The sequence below is a fragment of the Tauraco erythrolophus genome, chromosome 1, assembly GCF_009769465.1.
Source record: "Tauraco erythrolophus isolate bTauEry1 chromosome 1, bTauEry1.pri, whole genome shotgun sequence".
Taxonomy (NCBI): domain Eukaryota; kingdom Metazoa; phylum Chordata; class Aves; order Musophagiformes; family Musophagidae; genus Tauraco; species Tauraco erythrolophus.
This window is the reverse complement of record NC_141465.1, coordinates 35,956,987-35,978,984: the sequence shown is the minus strand read 5'-3', so window position 1 is coordinate 35,978,984 and position 21,998 is coordinate 35,956,987. Positions and strand designations below refer to the sequence as shown.

The 21,998-nt window shown below is 43.1% G+C and overlaps 1 protein-coding gene across 1 annotated transcript in view; it reads right to left on the bottom strand.

Annotated features, from left to right (window-relative positions):
• LOC104372277 (uromodulin-like 1) overlaps window positions 1-16,188 on the bottom strand; it is a 51,571-nt gene extending 35,383 nt beyond the window's left edge. The window contains exons 1-5 of the mRNA XM_086608277.1: window positions 16,119-16,188; window positions 10,985-11,227; window positions 1,597-1,758; window positions 1,088-1,194; window positions 203-395 (exon numbers count right to left, since the gene is read on the bottom strand). Coding sequence (XP_086464403.1) covers window positions 203-395; window positions 1,088-1,194; window positions 1,597-1,758; window positions 10,985-11,102 — 580 coding nt within the window. The 5' untranslated portion in view covers window positions 11,103-11,227; window positions 16,119-16,188. The remainder of the gene's footprint in view (window positions 1-202; window positions 396-1,087; window positions 1,195-1,596; window positions 1,759-10,984; window positions 11,228-16,118) is intronic.
• Window positions 16,189-21,998: the final 5,810 nt, after the last annotated feature.

Here is a 21,998-nt window from a genome sequence, read left to right as displayed (position 1 = left end):
TATTCACTCCAAGAAAATTATTAGCTAACTACAACTCTCCATCCTATAAGGGATAGGTGAGGGCCATATTTGCAAAGTTTACAAGATTCAGTACGCAGTATTTTTGAAAGCAAATTGGTAGCCATACAGACAAAATTCCAAGTGAAGAGAGATGAAAAGCCCTGAAAAATCTTCTCCTCATGACAGGATTATAATAATTAACCTTGCACTTCTATGTTGATCACTTCATACGTGCGCTTCACAATGTCCTTCAAGGAAGAAGAAACCTCTGCTAGTGGAGCCGGCTGGTGCAGCCCAATGAGAACCTGAGAGGCCACCGTCCCAGCGTACACTTCTGCACGGTTACTCTGGATATGGTACACAGAGGCATTCAAGGGCTGCAACGCACCAGTAATCTGAAAACAAGGGAACGAATACTTCAGTATCTCATTCCTTTCTCAGCACAACAGTATGCCAATGAGCCAGAACCTATTCAATGATTATCATCATAATCTGAGTGTAGAAAGCACCAATTCAGAAACCATAGCCAAGTGGCAACGTTTAGTTGTGTGTTTATGCAAGGTGAGCTCTTCTTATTAGCATCATATTTCACAACAGAGTTACAGTATAGTAATTCCAAGCTAAAGAAAGGTGTGGAGCTGCATGCAGATCTCAAATGCTTAGGCAGGAGGATGCAATCCAGAAAGATATGGGAAAAGTCTCTTTAGCTTGTAATGCTTAAATGTCAAAATCTCAACAGACAGAATAGACATTAGACATACTATTACAGTGCATCTGTAATAAGGCTGTCCAACACTTTAAGCAACTGAAAATACTGCTGAAAAAGGGAATAGGAAAAGAAGAAAAGCAATAGACTGAGCAAGGAGGCTGGGACTAAGAGCCAGAGAGCTCCTTGAGGATGAGGCTGACATTCACTAATTAGGAATAAATTAGGGCCAAAAAAAAATGATCTAGTAGAGCAAAGGGGAAGTGACCGGCTGGTAATGTTACGCCCAGCAGAGAGGATTATGAAGCAAGAGGTGGTTATTGAGTAACAGAAATGTGGACGCAACAAGCAAAACATGGGAGCGTTTGTGTTTGTACATACCATGGAGTGCAAGAGGCGTGAATGATTCAGAAGGTGGGAATCCACTCTGATTAATTCATTAAAATCCATTTTCACAAGCACTGTCACATTGTACCAGAACATTCTTCCTGAAGGGTACAAAATAAAACCGCCAAGTCATCTGAGGTCTGATGCTCTAGAAAACGACAGAGCTGTAGGAAGGATCTGAGAAACTGAAATGAGCTTTGACTTGGTAAATAGGAAGGGCTCACGTACAGCCATCAGCTGAAGCCTAGTTCGCCATATGCCACAGGCAGCAGCATCAGCAAAGGAGAAGAAACCAAGCAAGGTCCACTGGACCTGTAGCACCCGCAGTTCGGCACTCATGAGTGCAACACTGAAACTGAATACCCTGGAATTCATCCAAAGCAGATTCCCATATTTGTTTAATGAAGAGCTATGGTAATAATTTTCCTGCCCACTCCCACCCTCAGAAGGAAAAATAAAGCATATTTCTATTAGAAGCATTCTTGAATTTATCAGTAACATACCCTCTGGCATCGGATCCACACAGCCTGCTCCTTTGGATGAGTTGCAGCATTTTTTAAGCCCTGGACATTCAGTATCGAACGTGCAAGGATAATCAGATGTTTCCACACTCTCCATTGGACAAATACCAGGTCTTGAGGAAAATACACTGGATCTATTAAGTGCTAATTAAAAAAAAAAAAACAACAACATTTCTGAGAACAAAAATAAAGAAAATTGTTTCCATAAAATTGTGATATTTAATTTATAGCAAACACCTCCTCCTCTTTTAGAAGTGCGTCTGTTCATGGGGAGAAGATAGCAGCCTAAAATGCCATTATTTCATTTCAAGGGTGTAAATGTTCTCAGATTTTTCTCTTGTTCACGACATTTCTGTTACAGAAATTTTTAACTGATAATTTTCTATTAGTAATTATGGATAGATAGATAGATAGATAGACAGACAGACAGACAGTTTCTAAATGGGGAGACATTGAAGCAATGCAAAACAGAAAATGTGTTTGATGTCAGCTCTGACTAATCCAAATAATATATAATGAACCAAGGAAACAGGTAATGTCGAAACTAGAAATCTGGAGTTTTCATTTAACCTTTTGTTGTGACAAAGTTAATCTTTAGTCATACTAATTGAAGATGCTACATGAGAGTGGAGACAAAACGCTGTTCTCCGGTACAGTTAAGCAGGTTACAGAGAGGCAAAGGAGGGCAGAACTGAGCCCGTGGTCTGCAGCCTAGCAGCACACACTCTATATCAGCCAGCCAGCCAGCCACGCTGGAAGGTCCCTAGCCCACACCAGACAGCCCTGCAGAGAGGGCAGCCAAGGCAGAAGGTTACTGCTTCCCAAGCCAAGGGCAGATAGAGATCCTGGCTCAATGACAGCGCATACTCTTCTCTGGACAAAAGAGAAAATATTTCTAAGCTTTATGAACATTACTCTCATCTATGGTCTCAAACATAGCTCCAAGTGATGCTCAGCTCTGGTCTTTCCAATCAGCCTAAAAGATTTCTCTTTTCCGCTCATTTTGTGCCTGCAGGATTTTGGTCCTACAAACCCTTGACCCATTACTGGGCAATTAAAGTCAGTGAGGAGAAAACCAGAAATTATTCTTGCAATAAAAACAGGTTGTAGTGTAGGAAAACCACATTTGACATAATAAAACCCCATAGCAAATGAAAGGTCTATAGCAACCTACAAATCTATCATGAACTGCCACTTCTACGGATTTTCAATTTCTGTTATTTCAAGGCTTTGAATAAAAGTAAATCTGAGGTTTCAGAGAAGTTGAAGGGAATATTAAACCTAGGACTCTTGGCCTCAGCAAAGTAACCTTCTTAAACAGGCAAATGATCTTGATTAATCAAGATTTAAACTAAATCTGTGTAACTTGCTGCCATGTGCACGTTCCAGGTCCCCCTCTCTGCCAGTTCATGGGAGACTGGAGGCTATTGCAAGCAGAGAGCCTCAGCTTTTTAGAACACTCCATAACAGATACCATTTTTAGTACTTTGAATCCCCAGCTCATGCTACATCCAGGGACTGAGCTCAAAACATGGCATGCAAAATTCAATATGTATAATTTTCAGCCACTTCTGCAACTGGACATACAGTCATATTTGCAGAGAGAAATAGACTATTAAGACCAGTGGTTTTAAGACTACAGTCTGTGTCTCTTGGAGGCCCACAGTATGTTTGTCAAGGGTCTCTGAAAGATAATTTAAAAGTAAGCATAATTTAAGGACAGGAGTCCACACCTCCACTGAAAAGCCTGTCAAAACCTACCAGCTGGAGAACAGGGAAGGCACTGAGTTGAGACCTCTCGGCAGCGTGCAGATTACTTGCACGTGTAATTTTAAAGATTTGCAGGCAAAATACATGGGACAGCACTTTCCCACACTGTTTTATATTGTATTTGACACACTGTGTGTGTATGCTTTGTGTGCTCACAGTAAATGAGCATATGCTTTAACAGGGCTGTGAGGCCCTTTCAAGTAGAGGTGGTGTTAGAGAGCTCTGGGCAGTAAATTAGGAAACTCTGCCCCCGCTCCTAACCCCAATGAATGGCTGGCTTCCCTACAGGGAGCAGGATTTGTCCTGCTACCTAATGCAGCCTAGTGTGGGCCCCTTCATGCCTGCAAACCAAGGGCCCTTGCCTTCCTTAATCTTCTCCAGGACCAACTCTGCCTCCAAAATTCATTCTGAGTCATAGGCCTAGGTTTGCAACTGGAGGATGAGAGAAAAAATAATCAACCCTATGCAATCTTACTCAAGTTACTTCTGAGTCCAGCAAGCCCCAGTAGTCCTATTTTGCTTCCCAGCATGGACTAGGAATCTCTGTTTCTGGCTCTGGGGCTGGCACTACAGACCATTCCCCTAAATGGGTCCTACTGCTAGAAAACCTTTTCTTGATTTCTAGTCTAAAGCCACAATAAGGTGTGATACAGCCTCAGCTGCCCTTACCTGAGTCCCCCATACCTTCCTAGTCTCATGCAATTGCTCTGTGCCAGGGAGGCTAAGCAGCCTCTCGCACTGGGAGCTTGCACAGACATGAGAACCAAGGGATTTCTCTGTGTTGGAACGCCACCAGTGCTCCTTGCCATTCAGACCAGGTGGATCTTGGTAAGCTGGACTCATAAACCCCTCCAGCTCTGAGATTCAGGTGCAGTTCCAACAGGTTTGAGGTTCAAAGCAGCTTTTTTCCACCTGAGTCTTTTTTTGGCATGTTTAACTGCAGTGTAAAAGATTTAATGAGTCACATGCAAGCTCAGAAAACACTATTGAATCCTGGCCGAGTGCCACACTAGCCATTTATCTAAAATCAAAAGGTCATCATTTCAGATCAGCGGAAACACAGATGGATTTACCTCATATTTCTGCTTAATTGTACCAGATGCACTTTGAAAATTTTATTTATGCTCTCCACTTCAGTCATCTTGGGGACAGTCACCTACCAAGCAACACTACCAGTACTGGGGAGCAAGCTGGCCAACTCCTCTGTCAGTTGGATAAAGCATAGGCTTTTCTCTCGGTTATTTGCATGAACATACAGAGGCAGAAATGCAGCACCCAGTGCTTAGCAACGAGAGCTCAGTTACCAGCCTGCTCACATGAGAGCTGCTGGGTGTGCTGTCACTGCAGGACAGGGGGGGGATCTCCCAGGAGACATGCTGAGGGACATCATTACCTCAGCCATAACCTCCTTCCTCTCCCTCCTTCCACCTGGATGGGCCGGGTTTCATCCAGAGGGTGCGGCAGAGCCAGGGACCAAAAGCCTTACATTTGTCTCAGGCATCAGAAGGTGGAGACAAATCTATGACATTATAGAAGAGCTCCTAGCAAAGCCTGTTACAGAGGCAGACTGTAAGTTTTCACCATATGACCCTGTTTTGAGGGTCTTTGAGCATTGCTAGACGTTACCTTCTCAGATGGATGTTGTCCAAGGATTAATCGGGATGGAGGGCAGCGTTGGGATGTGCTGGTTCAGCATCTGACAAATAGTTAACACCCCTCCCTAGGAAAAGCCATGTCATTCACTAGAACATAATCAGGAGCCATGGGCCAAAATTTGGCAAGGACACAGCTGTTGGACAATACAGGAACATGGCCTTCACAGCACAAAAGCAGTATGCATGCTCAGAATAAATTTAAGGAAATTTAGCCACTGTCATCTCCAATGTGTTCATCCTGCTGGCAGCACCACGATGTAGCCATGCTCTGCCCATCGGTGCTTGCACCAGCAATCAGTGAAGAGCCAGCAGGAACCCATGGTGAGCCTGCAGCTCAGATGCGACTCCAAGTACCCCTGCTCCCCTAGAGGTTAATTCAGCTGGGAAAGGCATGGGGTGAGTGACTGAATGGAGCAGATAACCTGCAAGGACAAACTACTAAAAAGGCTGGGACTTTTTGCTATGGAGAGGAGAAGGCTGAGGAGATGAGATCAAGGTTTACAATATCCCAAAAGCAGAGGGTTAGGTGAAAGCAGAGCTGGTATTCACCAGAGCCCGCAGTAATAAAATGGGTAAAAGTGCACACTTCTCTACCCAAAGGGGAGTGAACTTCTGCAATTTGTCAGCACAGGAGGGTGCAGAGGCTGACTGCTTTAGTGAGCTTAAAAATGGACAAGACAATCCTCAGACAAGGGGCCCATAAGCAGACACCATGGGCAACAGGCAGGGACGTACCCTCTGACATCCATAATCCCATTTCTGTGGCTGCTAGGGGCACACAAGGGACCCAAACCGCAGGGCAGCCAGAGATATCTGCTTCTGGGAGAGGTCCCCCACTTCCTACCCTGGAGGGATGCTGCAATGTTGCCCACATGCTGACGGTGACACCGCTGTCCCATGGCTTTCTGGTGACAACCCAAGCAGGGGGGACAGCTGTGCTGCAGCTCCCCACTGCTCCAGTTAGACCGAGCACGCAAACATCCACATGCAGGCTCTGAAAAGTCCCACTCCTGCTGAGTAGCTACCTGGGCACCTAAAAGGAACGTGTTTTTTTTTTGCTTTACAATTGTTTTTCTGAAAACCTTTGTAAGTTATGCACACAAAGAGTACTCTGATTAAAGTGTGGCCTTAACATTGAAATTAAGTCCTCTCAAGTTAAGAAACTCCAGAATTAAAGCTGTCTGGGCCTTCTTATTTCAAGGAATTTGGTATATGTGTGCTTAAAAAACAGCCTCCATTGTATGCTGAAGCACTCTTTTGCTCCCTGCCTGGAGATCAAGCAGGTTTAGATGGCAGATAAGGAAGCTCTCTGGTTCCATCTTATGCAGTAAGGTGGAAGGTGAGCAGCAAACCAGAGACCAGGAGATGGGAACATACAAGTAGCTGGAAACTAGCCTGGAGAATCGGGGTCCCTATTTTTGCCTGAAAGAAATGCCTGCAAGATGGATAAGGGGAGAGCAACTAACATCGTCTAACTGGACTTGTCCGAAGCATTTGATACTGTCCCACATGACATCCTTGTCTCTAAACTGGAGAGACATGGATTTGACAGATGGACCACTTGGTAGATAAAGAATTGGCTGGATAGTCGAACTCAAAGAGTTGTGGTCAACAGTTCAATGTCCAGGTGGCGACCAGTGACGAGTGGTGTTCCTCAGGGGTCAGTACTGGGGCCAATGCTATTTAATATCTTTGTTGGTGACATGGACAGTGGGATCAAGTGCACCCTCAGCAAGTTTGCTGACAACACCAAGCTCTGTGGCGCTGTGGACACGCTGGAGGGAAGGGATGCCATCCAAAGGGATCTTGACAGGCTGGAGAGGTGGGCCTGTGCGAACCTAATGAAGTTCAACAAGGCCAAGTGCAAGGGCCTGCATGTGGGTCAGGGCAATCCCATGCACAAGTACAGGATGGGTGGAGAATGGATTGAGAGCAGCCCTGAGGAAAAGGACTTGGGAGTGCTGGTGGATGAGAAGCTCAGCATGAGCCGGCAATGTGCGCTGGCAGCCCAGAAAGCCAACTGTATCCTGGGCTGTATCAAAAGAAGCGTGGCCAGCAGGTCGAGGGAGGTGATTCTACCCCTCTACTCTGCTCTTGTGAGATCCCACCTGGAATAACTGCATTCAGCTCTGGAGTCTGCAAGACGAGAAGGACATGGAGCTGCTGGAGCGAGTCCAGAGGAGGGCCACAAAGATGCTCCAAGGGCTGGAGCACCTCTCCTCTGAAGACAGGCTGAGAGAGTTGGGGCTGTTCAGCCTGGAGAAGAGAAGGCTGCGGGGTGATCTTATTGCAGCCTTCCAGTACTTAAAGGGGGCCTACAGGAAAGCTGGAGAGGGACTTTTTACAAGGGCGTGCAGTGATAAGACGAGGGGCAATGGCTTTAAACTGAAAGAGGGTAGATTTAGATTAGATCTAAGGAATAAATTTTTCACTCAGAGGGTGGTGAGGCACTGGAACAGGTTGCCCAGAGAAGTTGTGGATGCCCCATCCCTGGAAGTGTTCAAGGCCAGGTTGGATGAGGCTTTGGGCAACCTGGTATAGTGGAGGGTGTCCCTGCCCATGGCAGGGAGGTTGGAACTAGATGATCTTTGAGGTCTCTTCCAACCCAAGCCATTCTATGATTCTAAGATGCTAGGCAAGTTCCATACAACAAACTCATAACAACCTTGCAGAGCCATGGGTTTCGCAGGAACCTGACCTGCAGCCCTAGGACCTGCTTAGCAATCAGGGGACTGCTCACAGTCACCACTGAGGACACAAGGCTCTGCAATTTAAGCATGCAAGTCGCTAAAAGCAGCAGTTCTTAGAACTCTGAAAATCAAAATCAAAATAAATTTAAAAAAAAATTAAAACTGCACCCTAGGTATGTGAGAGTGGGCACACAAAATGGTTTGATCTGTCTCTCTGCAGCTCAGTTGCCCAGCTGTGAAAGGCAGAGAACCTCCCTTCCTTCCTGCAGGCTTTGTGAAGACAAATTGCTGTCTGTGAATTGCCCCAGGATTCACCTCAAGAGGTGATTAATAATTCTACGTTGAGAGAGAGGCTCAGCAGAGCACTGCACCACACACCGAATGCAGAGTCCAGGATGATGCGCTGCTGGGAAACTCCTTAGAGGGGCTCCGTTGTCCCTGAGCACCACAGGGAAAGGTGGTCCTGGGGCAAGGGGACAGCGCCAGATCAGGTAATTAAAAGAGTTTACTAACCTGCATGCATAGGCACAAAGAGAGGAAACAAAGATTGTTTTTATTTAACTCTACCTTCAGAATTAATTCTAGCACTTTGTAACTTTTAGATACATAACTTTGCAATTTTTATTTAAAAAAAGGTGAAGTCGTTTGTGTGTGCATGTGTAACACTATCCTAATGGATTGATGGGCAACTAATGAGAACTGCCAGAGCAAGTTGACTAATGATATAGACATTTTTTTCCCTGACAGTAAAGAAATAAGAAAAGCAGGACCTGCCGTATCTCAGACAGGGGTAAACGTTTCCTTCTAGGAAGAAAAAAGGGGGAGTGGCCAGGAGCAGGTTACTGCGAAAGGTCATGCAGACCTTTCCGCTCCTAGTTGGATGGAGAGCATGCCAACATGGATAATATCAAAAAGAAAATAACAGTAGTTTAACAGCATGCTGTGCAGTAATTTCAGCAGTTCCAGTTTCTCTTTTCATCATTTATTTAAGACTGTGTCTAGACAGTGCATTACCATTCACAGAATTTATGACTAATGCCCTGAAAAGCAAAGATACCGGAATAATGTAAACACAGAAATCACCTAGAAGCCATACAAATCCTTTTACAGTTTAAAATGCTCCCAAATTAACTTTGACAGGAAAAAGAGTCAAGGTGACCACGATATTTCATGGGCAAACCTGCCCAGAGCACCCATCAACAATGTGGCATGGGCAGAGTGGAAATTCCGCAGCTAAGCTTTACAAGAGATTTACAGATTTGTTAACGTTAGATGAAATAAACTCATCAACGGCTCTCAAGCAAAAAATATCCCTAGAGATGCTTTTAAAAGGCATAGAATTACACTGGGAAAAAAACATTTAAAATGTTACTAGGATGCCTTTTTTTCCACCTGAGAAGACGGTCTTGATTTGGAGAGGTTCTGAAACACCTTGAAAATCCCGATTACTCACAGAGTTTCTTGTGCAAATGGAGACAACCATAACTAGCTAGTGACTCTTCAACATTTAGCTGGCACAGCTATTTCCTTGTACCACAGAACTAAAAAGCAATTTTCTCTGATTGCTTCACAGCCTTGTCATTTGATACATGTGTGCACACATGTATGCATATGCATGAATGTTTAAAAGACCTTACCGAGGTGACTATGCAACACTAATTAGATATACTGGAGATTTTCCCCAGCGTGGGACTGCTGCTTGGAAAATACATATGATCAACAGCCGGTCCGTTGCCAGTGTGAGAAGACTGCCTGGACATACTGTAATACACAGGTCAAATTTTGCCCTGGCTGACACTTCACAACAGCCACAGAGCCAAACAATTGCAGGACACAACAAATGAGGGATGAGGTGTATCTAATTACGCTTTCATTCCTCTTCTCTAGCAAATCATTTTAAAAACAAGTAAAACACAATGACCACTTCTGTGTTCCCATCTTTCTGTTAAAGGAATTTTTTCACTAGACACAATATTCTACTAGTAACTGTTCAGAAAATCCCTTGCAAAAATTGTTTGGAGGTTCATTTTCTAATGCTCTGAAGCAACTTAAAAGTAGGATGAACACATTGCTCTTTACAGATCCCATGACAAGACATATGGCTCATGCCCTCTCATGTCACATTATATGATCAGATGCAGGAGCAGGTTTGGGGACATTCCCATAGAACTGAGTCATCCAAGTCTTATGACTCAAAGCAAGGGCCAGGGCTGCAATAGGACCTTTCCTTTATAATCTTTTCTTACAGTATTGAAACTATGTAAATTCCCAGGACAATAACTTTAAAAGAGGAAATGGAGAAAATGCAATGTCATACTGAAAATAGGAGACAAAATTATGTACTGCACAACTTCTCTGGATGCTGGAAAAGTTTACTCCTGTCCTAGCTAATCCAAGATGTCTGTTCATCTTAAAAGCATGTGGCTTTATCCATTAAAAAAAAAAAAATGTTCCTTTTCCCCAAGAAATCCCTTCCATCTACGACTCAAGTTCTGCTCAAAATTAGCAAATTTTGTTGACAACTAGTAGCGCTGATGTGGGAAGGGGAAAAAGCTTCCATCTTGAGTTAAAAGTGAATAAGTCTTCCCAAGTAGAGTCTTGTTAAAACTCAGAAGTTAGATCAGATCCACCAAAAGGTCCACCAGTTTCCCCTCCTCCAACACAGCCCTTGGTAACCAAGGAAGCCCTGAGAATATGTGCCCTAATGTAGTTTTGATTGGGAAGCAGTTGGTACCGACTTGTCCTGAAGCCATAGATTGTTTTAAATTAACACCAAAACTGACTTTGCATCCTGGGAACTGGCCTTGCTCCAAATCAAAAGGAGATGTTATCCTAGTGCATCCTGAATTACTTTTGAGAAGAAAGCTTCTACTGTAAATGCAAGCATGCTCAGAGAACACACAGCAAGAGGCAAGGCTACATGAATTATTGCACTTGGCCACAGATAGTGGCCTGAACCAGGACACATAATGAGCCCTTGTAGGGGTAACAAGCAGGTGCCTTCTTCATGATCACCTGGAACTTCAGTGATTTTGCGATTAGGGGTGGCAAAGAGCAAGAATCAGGAGCATTAGTCTTTCATGTTTACTCCTTACTATGTTGGACTAAGTTTACTGTAGATTTTTGCAGACTCAGTGATTTCAGTGAACAGGAATCTACTGCACAGAACTGAATTAAGGCTTTCATGTCTCAGTTTAAGTGAATTCTCTTCCATCAGAAGTATTTATTTCAATTATTAACCTGATTAAAACTTACCTAAAGAGCAGTAGAGTCCAACTTGTTCATATCCTTCACAGCAATCTGTAAGAGTGATGGTTTCAGGAACTTCAACAGTATGATACTGCATTTTATAGTACGTCTGGGGACACACCATCCACGGTATCCATCCTCCACAGGAAGTGCTTTTCTCATAGGACTTTTGGTAGGCAACTATTTTAAACACATTTTTGGTCAGGCTATAGTTGCACAGATGGTACCCCAGCAAAGAGAGGCCTTTTTCTACGGAGGGAAAAAAAAACAACTAACAAACAGGAAAAAAAGGGATCAACACTAACTTGTCACCCCAGAGTATAAGCTCCCTTCAGTATCTAGTTAAATATATTGTTACAAGAAAGCAGTGACAGAATCAACATAGATGAATGATTTCCAGGAACGCTGATGTTAGGAAGAACGTCACTTCAGAAAACAGAAAGAAGAAAGAATTAGTAGTGACTGCTTGTCATAGGCATCACTTCAGTCATAAAAGGAAGCAGACTTGCAGAAAATTCTGAGTTCTCAGTGCCTTTAGGTGCAAAGTAGAAAAAGGGCAATTTAACTCAAGTAAGTAGAAAGGAAATTAATATACATTAATATAAATTAACAGTAGACCAGAACAGGCACTTCTAGGGCAGAGTCTTCCAAGTACTTTAGACATCCACTCCAGGCTCATGCTGCCGAATTGTTCATCTTTCTCTGCTGACTACGAAGGGAATAAAGGGCAAGGAACTCATTGGCAGATGAGTCAGAGCAGATGTCTGGAATAAGACATCCTTCAGACATTGCCCTAGGCTAAAACTGAGTTTTAGTCACTTCAGAAAACAGAGTTTTAGCCCAATTCATGTGTCATTGGGAAGGACTTTCAGGTATCTGACACAAAAGCTATTCCTGGAGCAACTATGTTGCCTACCTGCATTTGTAGCAGACCATATTAGACCAGGCCCTTTGAGAGTTGCTGCGGTTCGTTGACTTCAGTACAAACTAAGTCAGTGATAAGTTCATTAACTACATAATTTTACACAGGTCTAGGAACAGGATTCAGTTTCTGGAGTTCTGAAACAAGTCACGATGAGGAGCGAACTTGTCACATTCTTTACTTAAAACTGAAATACTTGAGCAGGAGCAGAAAATAAAATTAAAAAAAAACCCACAAAAACAAAAACAACCAAACACAAAGAAACCCAAACAACAACAGCAACAAAAACAGATGGAGTTTAAGAATTAGCAGTAAGCAACCCACAATCATGCCACAGACATCAGGCTGTCTCCTAATGAGACGATATAGAAGCCAGAGGGGCTGACTCACCCTGTGTCCCATTTGGGAAATAGATGGGATAGAACTAAAATGCCTATATCATCCTTTAGACAAAGCAAAAGAAGCTTTAACAAGGAAAAACATGAATTAGCTGCAGGGATTCAAGTATGATAGGATTATTTCTGAGAGCTCTGAGGGGACCAGGGCCAGTCAACAGACGGATTGAAGCTAACATAGTATACACAACAAACATACAATAAAAAATATTTACAGCTTATCTTATTTGTACAGCTTATCTCCTGCCTCAGAAGATGAAAGATGTAAAAACAATTCAAGGAAAAAAAAATTATCAGGTTCTTAGGTTCATGTGCTTTATCATGTTTAGATTTCCAACTAAAAAAAGATACATGTGCAATTTGAACAGGACTGGTAAAAGAGCTTTAAACAGGACAATTCATTTGTAACGCAAGGACAGTCCACAAGGAAGCATGGGATAGATACCATAGGCCACAATACATCTCTCAAGCTGGCTCAACCAAGTCATCCACCAAGAAGTTCTTCCTCCAGCCCTAATCCTAGCAACTGCTCGAGTGAGAACAGCCTGAAAGACATCCCCTGCTTTATATGTTCAAAAGGCCATGAAGAAAAATAGATTTGCTTGGTGCAATTCCAAAACAGAGGCACAGACACCTATCTGCGAACAAGGGCACTTTGGAAGAGCAGAAGGAAGAATGGGCTAGGACTGTCCACAGACCACTCCTAGCCTTCCCTCCTGACTATAACCCATGTCTGACCAGACCCAGCGAGGACATTGGGCCCCTGGAAGTCCAGTTCTGCTCTGCCTAACTCATCTGTGTCTTCACTCTGCAGCAAAAGGCAGAATTAGATGCCAGGGCATGTTACAGAGCAAGTATGTGAGAGGAAGACACCTCCCAGCAGGCTCCAGGGGGCCCTGTGCTGTTCCTTAGAGCAGGTCAGCAGGAAAATATCAAGAATAAGGGCATATCTGAAAATATCACTCCCTGCTTCTGCCTCCTCCCCAGCCTCAAGCAGGGCACCTCTGTGTCCAGTCCCTGAAGCTAGCTCCAGAGACAGCAGCTGAAAGTCCTTTGCATCACTAAAAAGCACCAGGGCTGTTACTTATCCTTAAGAAGAGAGTGAAAGGAGATGATCATGAGGGGCAGGAAGGAAGACACTCAGCCTGTCTCAAGCCAAGAGGCTGAAACCCATACCCTGCCTGACCCAGGAGAGGACCTCAATGGCTGAGATAGAGGTCTGACCAGGACCATGAAAGCCCATACCCAGCTGTTGCACGTAGGCTGCCATGCAGGAGGGAACTGAAAGTGAAGTGAGCCAGAGAAAGTAAGGTGGCCTCTCTCCCCTGGCTAACTTTAGGATATCCCTCTGGGAGAGGGGGAAAGAGAATAAATGTGAGTTCTGGAGCAGAAATCAGAGATCAAGGGCTGCTTTTTATCCAACGCATTTGATCAATTACCACTTCACATAAGTCACTATGTGCCTTACAAGAAACAGTTAGCTGTCCTTGCATTCTGTAAAGCATTCCCTTGCCATGTGCTAGGAGTGCTCCAAGAATACCTACCCCAGAAAGTGCTTCTAGACATGTAGGCATGAAAAAAAAAAAAAAAAAACCCACACCAAAAACCCCTCGTTTCCTGCCTTTCATTATTTTGGGACTTGAATGGCTAAAATGGGGTGGAAAGAGTATCTAAAGCATTTTGGATCTAGACTTTATCTGGAGAAAGTGCACAAACATCTGTTGGTGATCAGCGAAGGTGGGAGCAGCAGGACAACTTCTTCCCTACGGAAATAAGAAACTATTGCACTAAGGAATCATACTGTTATAGTATAAAATGATATTAGAGAGGGTAGAGCAGATAAGGAAGAACAGTTCAGCCTGGTTCCTTATCACTATGATCCCTCCATTTCTCCAGAGCTCATGTATTAGCATGGCTAGAGCAAAGCAGGAACTGGAGGAGAACAACCGAGTACAGAGAGCACTGAAGATTCGTGCTGTCTGTGCAGAGCTGCGGCTGTGGCAATGACGTAGCACTGGAAAGCTAGAAATTCCAGAGTCAGCTGAGCTGGATTAGGCTCTACAGCAATGTGCAACATAAATACAGGTATGAAACTGAGAATAAAACAGTATAGAATTAGACACAGTTTATAATTAGAAGCTTCAGCTGTCAGAGCAGATATGAAATCATACTTAAACATTGATACTAGGTGTAGAATGAAGCTGCCAAAGCCAAAAGAGAAAGTTTGAGATATAACTATGGTGGTACAAAAAGATACCCTCACTGGAAGAGGTTAGCCTGAAGGTGACGGGGAAAGGTGCAGCACCACCAATGTTACCATCGTCCATCAATTCCATCCAGTTTAATACAAGCTTTGACACTCACAGCGTTCAATTATTTGCTGACAGCAGTTTCCTGCTGAGCAACGTGGCTTAGATCAATTCGGGCTCTTTAGCAAATTGGCTTTCTGTTCTCATTAACCACCATCTGTGGGATTATGGCACTATCGAATGGAATTAAAATGCACTGGCCGTTGTTTCCAGCAACACAAAGCTGAAGTCAATAGCAAAGCAGGAGAAGGTGGTCATCTGACATTAATAGTGCTACATTACACCTATCATCTCTGGACTTTAGGTCTTTATCCTAGCAACCACCAGCTTTCAGCACTGCCAGAGAAAATATAAATTTTATTATGTTAAGCAAGAGCAGAAACAATTAAAGCAAATACTTTATTAATAGAAACAAATACTAAGAGGAAAGGCTGAAAGGGAAGTCTGCAGCAGGAGCAGGCTGCTTAGAATTCAAGGTCAAACCCAGATCGGATCTGAGAGCATGATTAAAAAATCAGCAATAAAAAATGCTTGATAGAATTTATGCCACAGAGTTGGCTGCAATTCTAGAAACTTCACTGCTCAAGTGCCAGAACCGCCACCGTGAGCTGGGATCTGCAAAATCTTTTCTCACTGGAGAACAGCAAGAGCCAAAGACAAGCCCCTTTCTTGTCTTGACGTAACCTTAAAAATAATCTGTTGGAACAGGTTCACAGAGGGCAGATTCAAACTCAGCTTTAATATGCAAAGGCTCTGAAACATGAAGAAAAATGGATTAAGGGCTCAACTTTTCCAGAGTATTCCAAATCCTTTTTAAAGTCACTGCCACTGACTTTAAATGGCACTAGAAGAGTTCTGCTGACTCCTAATCTGCAGCAGACTCTTTTTTAAATGTGACTGACAGAGTAACAGCAAAGTCTGCAAGGCTTTAAAAATATGGTTTGTATTTCAACTGAGACTTGCAAAACCACTTAAGTAAAAAAATGCTACAAAAAGCAGCCAAAAATCACGATGCTTTCTCATCTGAATAAAACAAACCAGAAATTAAGAGCAAATTAGGATTTAATTTAGCAGTTACAACCTAGCAATTGGGATAGTTTTTTAACAAATTACACCCTATACCATAGATGAAAGTTAAACATATCTTCTACAGCTGCATTTTACACACCTCTAAGAATTCACCAGATACATTACCATATAATTTCCTCCAAAAGTGTATTTTAAAGACAATTTTCATAAAAATTTACACATTACTGAACACAGCGGTGATCCTATCCATTCACTTCTGGCACAAAGGGGATGAAGAGTTGGGGACAAAGGTTATATTTTGGCTTAGCGAGATTTTATTTGTTTATTTATCAACAGAGGATTCTTAAAAGGTCACTGAGCCATTGCCAGTTCTCCAGAGAGTGGCCACCTTGGCGAGTTTATTTAAAATAAAGAGATATCCCACATCCAATGTAAGCTGTCCTACATAACAGCTGTGGTCCTCTGACCAGGTTTGCATCACTTACCTGTAATTTCATTTCCCTTTCCCTGCTGTGTGGCTGCCCAGAGGACGAGAATAGAAATAAGGGTGATCTTGGCCACTGTACCGCCCATCCTAGATAAGCAGTTCTCACCACTTCGTTCCTAAGGTGGTGGAGCTCAATCGTCCTTACATGCAGCCTTTTCGATTAGGGGAAAAGGTGCTCTGGTTTTTTACCTTTTGCAGGTGGGTGATAACTACAGGCAACAGAAACAAAGAGGCTCCGGTGGGAATTTTGCCAGTTCTCTCTCCTTCGCAGTCTCCCCAGGGAACCTGCCTCTTCTGCCTGCTCAGCTTGGCTCCCCCATCACGTGCCTTTGAGAAAAAGGCATTTCAAAATTGCTGGTTTAGTCCATGTTTATCCTTCTGAATACTTATTCCCTCTCACACCTTGAACACCTGACAGCTAGGAGCCAGATTTACATTCCTTGAATGTCCACACATCAGGTGATACTATTTTTTAGGTCTTTAATTCTGAACCTTGAAAACAAAAAAAGAGTAAAAGCAAATGTCTATGTCAATGTTTTTTTTCCTGAATTTAAGCTGTTTCACTAGTTGCCTTCATTGTGCTCCTCATTTCATTGCAATTTCAGCGCCACATAAACCAGAGCAATGCTAGGCAAACAAGAACCTTATTAGGCAGGGCATGAATCTGGACATTTGAGAAACCAAAATCCCTTTCTTTTCATTGTGTAAATCATGACGGCATGTTCCCAAGACAGATGTGCCTGCAGCTTTACAGTACAGGACAACAACGTCGGTACAACATCAATTGGCTTATGTAAAGAAAATGAGTAAACACAATACGAACTTTTATGAGGAGCTGGCACTGAAGAATGGAGAATCACAGGTACGGTTCTTGGAGCTGAGGCAATATGTTCAGACCAGCAGTTAAATACATGTAACAGCACTGCAGACAATTTCATGTGGATGAAAGAGCCAGATGTAAGGGAGTATGTTCAATATCAGTAATATCACTTCTGTAAAAATACTGTCAGGCAATCACCGTGTTAGCGCTCACAAAGTAAGAGAGCCGAGGCCCTGGAGAACATGCAAGGACAACAGGGGAGTAGCTGGATGGTTCAGATCCTCTGGCAGATGGCAGAGCCAGGGCTCCATGTAGGGTCAAGGCACTTCTGAGCTGTTCTTCTGGCCTGGAAAATAAAATATCAAGCTCATCTGGGGGAAAAAGAAAAAAAGGAAAAAAAAAAAAGGAAAATTAAGGCTTGCCCAAACTTCAGCTGAAAAATGCTTTTGCAGAAAATGGAAAAATGGGTAAAGGAGAACATTTCAACCAAAGACACAAAAGCCAAAATATATTCTGGTTTGGAAACATTTCTGTTATGTCTAAGGAGAATGTATACCTTACCATCCCTTCTCCTGCATGCACCAGGATGTCTAGTCAGGCTCTATCCCCTAAGTGCACCATTTAAATTTCCTGTCAGCACAGGGAGGCAACAGGGAGACCCTGGCTGTAGATGGTGCACAGAAGATGTCACCTGACTTAAAATGCCATCTAATAAATAGGGGGAAAAAAAAAATGAGGACTTGAGCCCATGAAGTTCAATTTGCAAATAGAAATGTTTCTCTTTGTGGTCTATTTTTTTTTCCAACAATCTAAATTTTCTGGAAAAAATATCTTGATCAAAATTTTTCAGCTAGCACTAACAAAAAAGATCTATAGACCTTAGAAATGACTTGGCACCTTCTGCAAGAAGAGTATGTCCTGAACAAATTGAAATATAGGTAATTCCAGACTGGCATCTGAATTCGATTGCATTTGGGGTCTCCCACTTACAATCCTAAATTGCTGGATAGGGTTGCCATATGTCTTAAACAGCTGCTGCTTTCCAGAGTTAGCTATGAAGCAAATGTCATCATCTTCATTGCTGAGGACTTCTATGACTGAAGTATAATCCTCCAAATTGCAATAAAGGATGAATATCCCCATTCTAAAATATTTAGGCATACATGCTCATGTTTAGGGCTACCAAAAAAACATGGATAAAACTTTGCATATTTACAGCCCAATCTTTTAGCTGGCAGCTGGAGCAGGCCTATGTTCAGAGTGAGGCAACGAACAGTGAATTGCAACTTCATTGCAGTAGTGAATGGAACAGTTCCTAAATACAGACTAAGCAGAATGCCCTTTTCAAACAAAACTGTAAGTGAAGTCAGTGAGTGTTTAATCTAAACAAGAAATGGGTACAGAAGTTGTGTATTTCAGGATTTACTTTGTAATTTGCAAATTATTTCAGGTTCTGATTAATATCTGCACTGTTTCTCCAGTTACAATCACTTAGGCACCTAGCAAATTAGTTTTTTAGCAAAGCAGATGTTGCAAGAGACCACCCAGGCAATTAAGCCTGCATCCTATGTCCTATACAACCATTTTCACATCTTCCAGACATATTCTTGCACTGCATTAACTGCAGAAAGTTTAAGATGATGCCCTGCATCCCAGGCAGTGGCACATGCTCTTCATATTACTGCCGTTGCTGTAATGAGTTGCACTTAACTCAGCACAAGATAATATAGTGTTTCCTGCAGGGAAACTAGATGGATTCATCAATCATTTTGGAAAACTGACTACCTGTACGGGCATGGCTGATTACATAAAATTAGATTTTTCGTAGCCATTGGTGTATTTCATAGGTAAAGTTTTGGTCTTTTTCCCCTTGTTTCTTTGCACTGGGTGTTATCTTAGGAACCCAGCGCAAAATTTGCTCACTTCTGCTTTGGTGGTGAGGAAGGTCAATAGAGAGGAATGGAGGAGGAGATGTTTAGTGGAATAAAAGCCCTGGCTGTGTGGTGCTGGTAGTGAGCTGGAGTGCACTCTGGAAGGAGCTCATCATAGTCCTCCTGGCCCAGTCATCTGGAGCTAATCAGTTCTCCTGGCTCTGTTGTTTGTATTTCCTGCAGTTACATTTGTAAGGTTTGAATTGATCTAAAGTATGCAATTTACACAACAAAGGGCTATGCCAACAAAAGTGGCATCAAAATCCATTCATGGGTAATTTTGTAGGATAAAGAAGCAGATTTTTAGAGATGGGATTTGACTTTCCTAGACTGTACTATCAGTAATTGGAATATTGTGGCTGACAGCAAGTTTCTCATCATGCTTTCTGGGCATTTATTTCTTTAGATGGATTCACTTTAGATTTAATTAGTCACTTAGAAGATCCTGATCTTCTTTAGGCTACGAGTTCAACACAGAAGGGTTAGTGGCTGGAACATTTCTTTTGGCTTTGCATTATTTCGTCTATGAAGTAATCATTATTTCAGATGCCCAAAATTGTCATAACGTTTCAAGATAGACTGGTTTGTCTGCAGGAAACAGGGCTGTGCATTTGGGCTCCATGGGAATCTAACAAAAGCTGCTCTGTGCTCCAGAAGCCAGCATGCCATCCTGCAGGTGTACAGGACCTAAAGTTGGAGTACCATTACATCGTTTAACCTGTCATCTCAAAATGAGCTGTCAGTAAATTTCTCCCAGACACCTCTTCCAGACTCACGTCGTTTTAATCTGATTACAGCCTGTCAGCCTGAGAAAGCTCAGACTATGGCCACAGCAGACTGTGGGAATGGATGGAGGTGCCACCAGTCTGGAGGATCTCACAGTGGAAATAAACTGATCCAGGTCAGGAATGTGCAGGTGAAATCGTGCCACCAGCTGCCAATGAAGGGGACAAGAAGTTCAGATGGACCTGATTTCCATCTGATTTCTGCCCTGCGAATGTGTTGCCTGGTGCCTGTGACTCCCACATGAATTTTGTCTCATCATCAGGGCAATTTTTAAAACTGCCCCTGCTGTGACATTTCAGATGTTTGTTAAAGGTTGAGCTAAAAACAGTCTTTCCCTTAGTGGAGCATTGCTGAAGTTTCTTTCCTCTTCCCTCCTGATCTTTGCGAAGCCTGCAGGAACTTAATTTTCTTTGAGCCTGCAGCTGATCTGTCAAACCGGCTTACATTGGTCAGCAAGGCCAAAAGGTGTTAGAAGAGAGGAACAGGCTGACTTAGCCAGAAGTAACTTTTCTGCAGCTAAAGACAAAACAAAATAAAACACTCCTGCCATCAGGATACAAACTTATTCTGACTTCTGAAAATCAATACATATAAGGGACACCTTAACATCCACTGCCCACTGAGGGCTGAACTCAGAAACTGTAACTATTCAGGGCTCAGATTTAAAATGCTACTCCACGATTCTGGGGACTTCATGGCTCCCTGCTATGGACCTCTTGTGCAGCCACGAGCAAGTCACATAGGTCAAATTTGCCAGTGCAATGAAGTCACGGGGGGGGCAGAAAGCCCAGTATTTTAGACCTTGTGAAAGACATGGCTACAATACTATAAATATGCTTTTGTTTATGTTACCTGAGAAAAAAGTAGAATGGAAAAAGTGCTGTTTTGCCAGCATATGCTAGGCCTATGTTAGGATGGAAAACAGCTAAACTGGCAATTTTTCGAAGGGGTCCTTGTCTCCCTGAGCTTCAGATGCATATCCAAAAAGTGGAATAGTAACACTTGCGTATTTCACTGGTGTGTTTCATGCATTAAAGATGAAGGGACATGCACAAACGACAGTAAAAAAAACATTTACTTAAAGCCCTAAGAGTTAATTAGCTCAACTGTGCAGGCAGAAGAGTCCCTGACTATGTTCAGTGATTTGCTCTGTCTCACCGACAAACTGTTCCTCAGGAAAATCTGCGGGTTTTGTTTTTTCCCTGAACATGCACAAACTGTTTTAAAGTGACTCATGAGGAAAAAGTTCTTATTGGTAACAGGAGGAAAAAATATGAGTCAGGCAGAGGTCATGCTGAACCTCTGCCTGGCCTTGCTCCTCCGACTGAGCACTGGTTGTGCAATCTCACCACAGAGAAGCTCTTGTTTGCTCCAGTGCTTTGATGGCCTGGTCCTATTCCCAATGCTGAGCTTGGTACCATATGAGACTGTTGATCACACCTCATACATGATTTAGCAGTACTGCAAGGAAGTAAATCCCATCTAAGACATTTCGTAGTGTGCTTCTTGTTCGTAACTCTAAACCCAGGCATTTTTGAAAGGAAGCAGTCTGAGTGGTGGGTATTGCCTTTTGCTATGAAGGCTTACTTAGAGGAAAAGTCAGAGGGTCTCCTACTCAGCATCCCCCATGGGGTACAAGGGCCAAGACCATCTGAAGGTCCCATTCAGCAAAGAGTATCACACCTGGCCTGTATCAGCACTTGGTTATGGGACCAGAGCCCTTCCTCGCTCTGTCCCACTGGCTGGACCATTGGTTCCCTGCAGTAAAGGACCAGGAACACAGCACTGACACCAATCTCACACTTCCTTGCTGACCTGACGCCACAGGGCTCAAGAACACCAACATCTTGCAAACACCAGTGACCAGCCCGCAGATGTGACCAGGTTTCATTGATTGGTGCCAGCACTGCTGCCTGTAACCCATCTTTGACTGAAGGCACCTTCTGATCCTCATGGATCAACAGCAACTTCCCATTTCTTATCCCTCCTAAATCCATCCGGCATATAGCCAAGATACGTATGGGAAGGACAGAGGACTGTGCATTCAAGTGGCAATTCCCCTCGTGAATCCATCTCTGGCACACACATGTAAAATCTGCCTCTGTTAAGCAGATCTGAAGCACAAAATAAACCAGCCAAATATACAATCCACTTTTCACTGTTAGTCAACGTAAGATTTGGCCCTTACTTCCAGATATGCACACAGGCCCAAGTATATGTTTCTGATGAGAGCTTTTTCTAAATTGTTGCAGAAGCTAATCTGTAGTTCAAACCCCAGAAAATGTTTCACAATTTGTATAAGATCTTTTATTGATGTATTAGGTTTAAATGCTTACAGGAA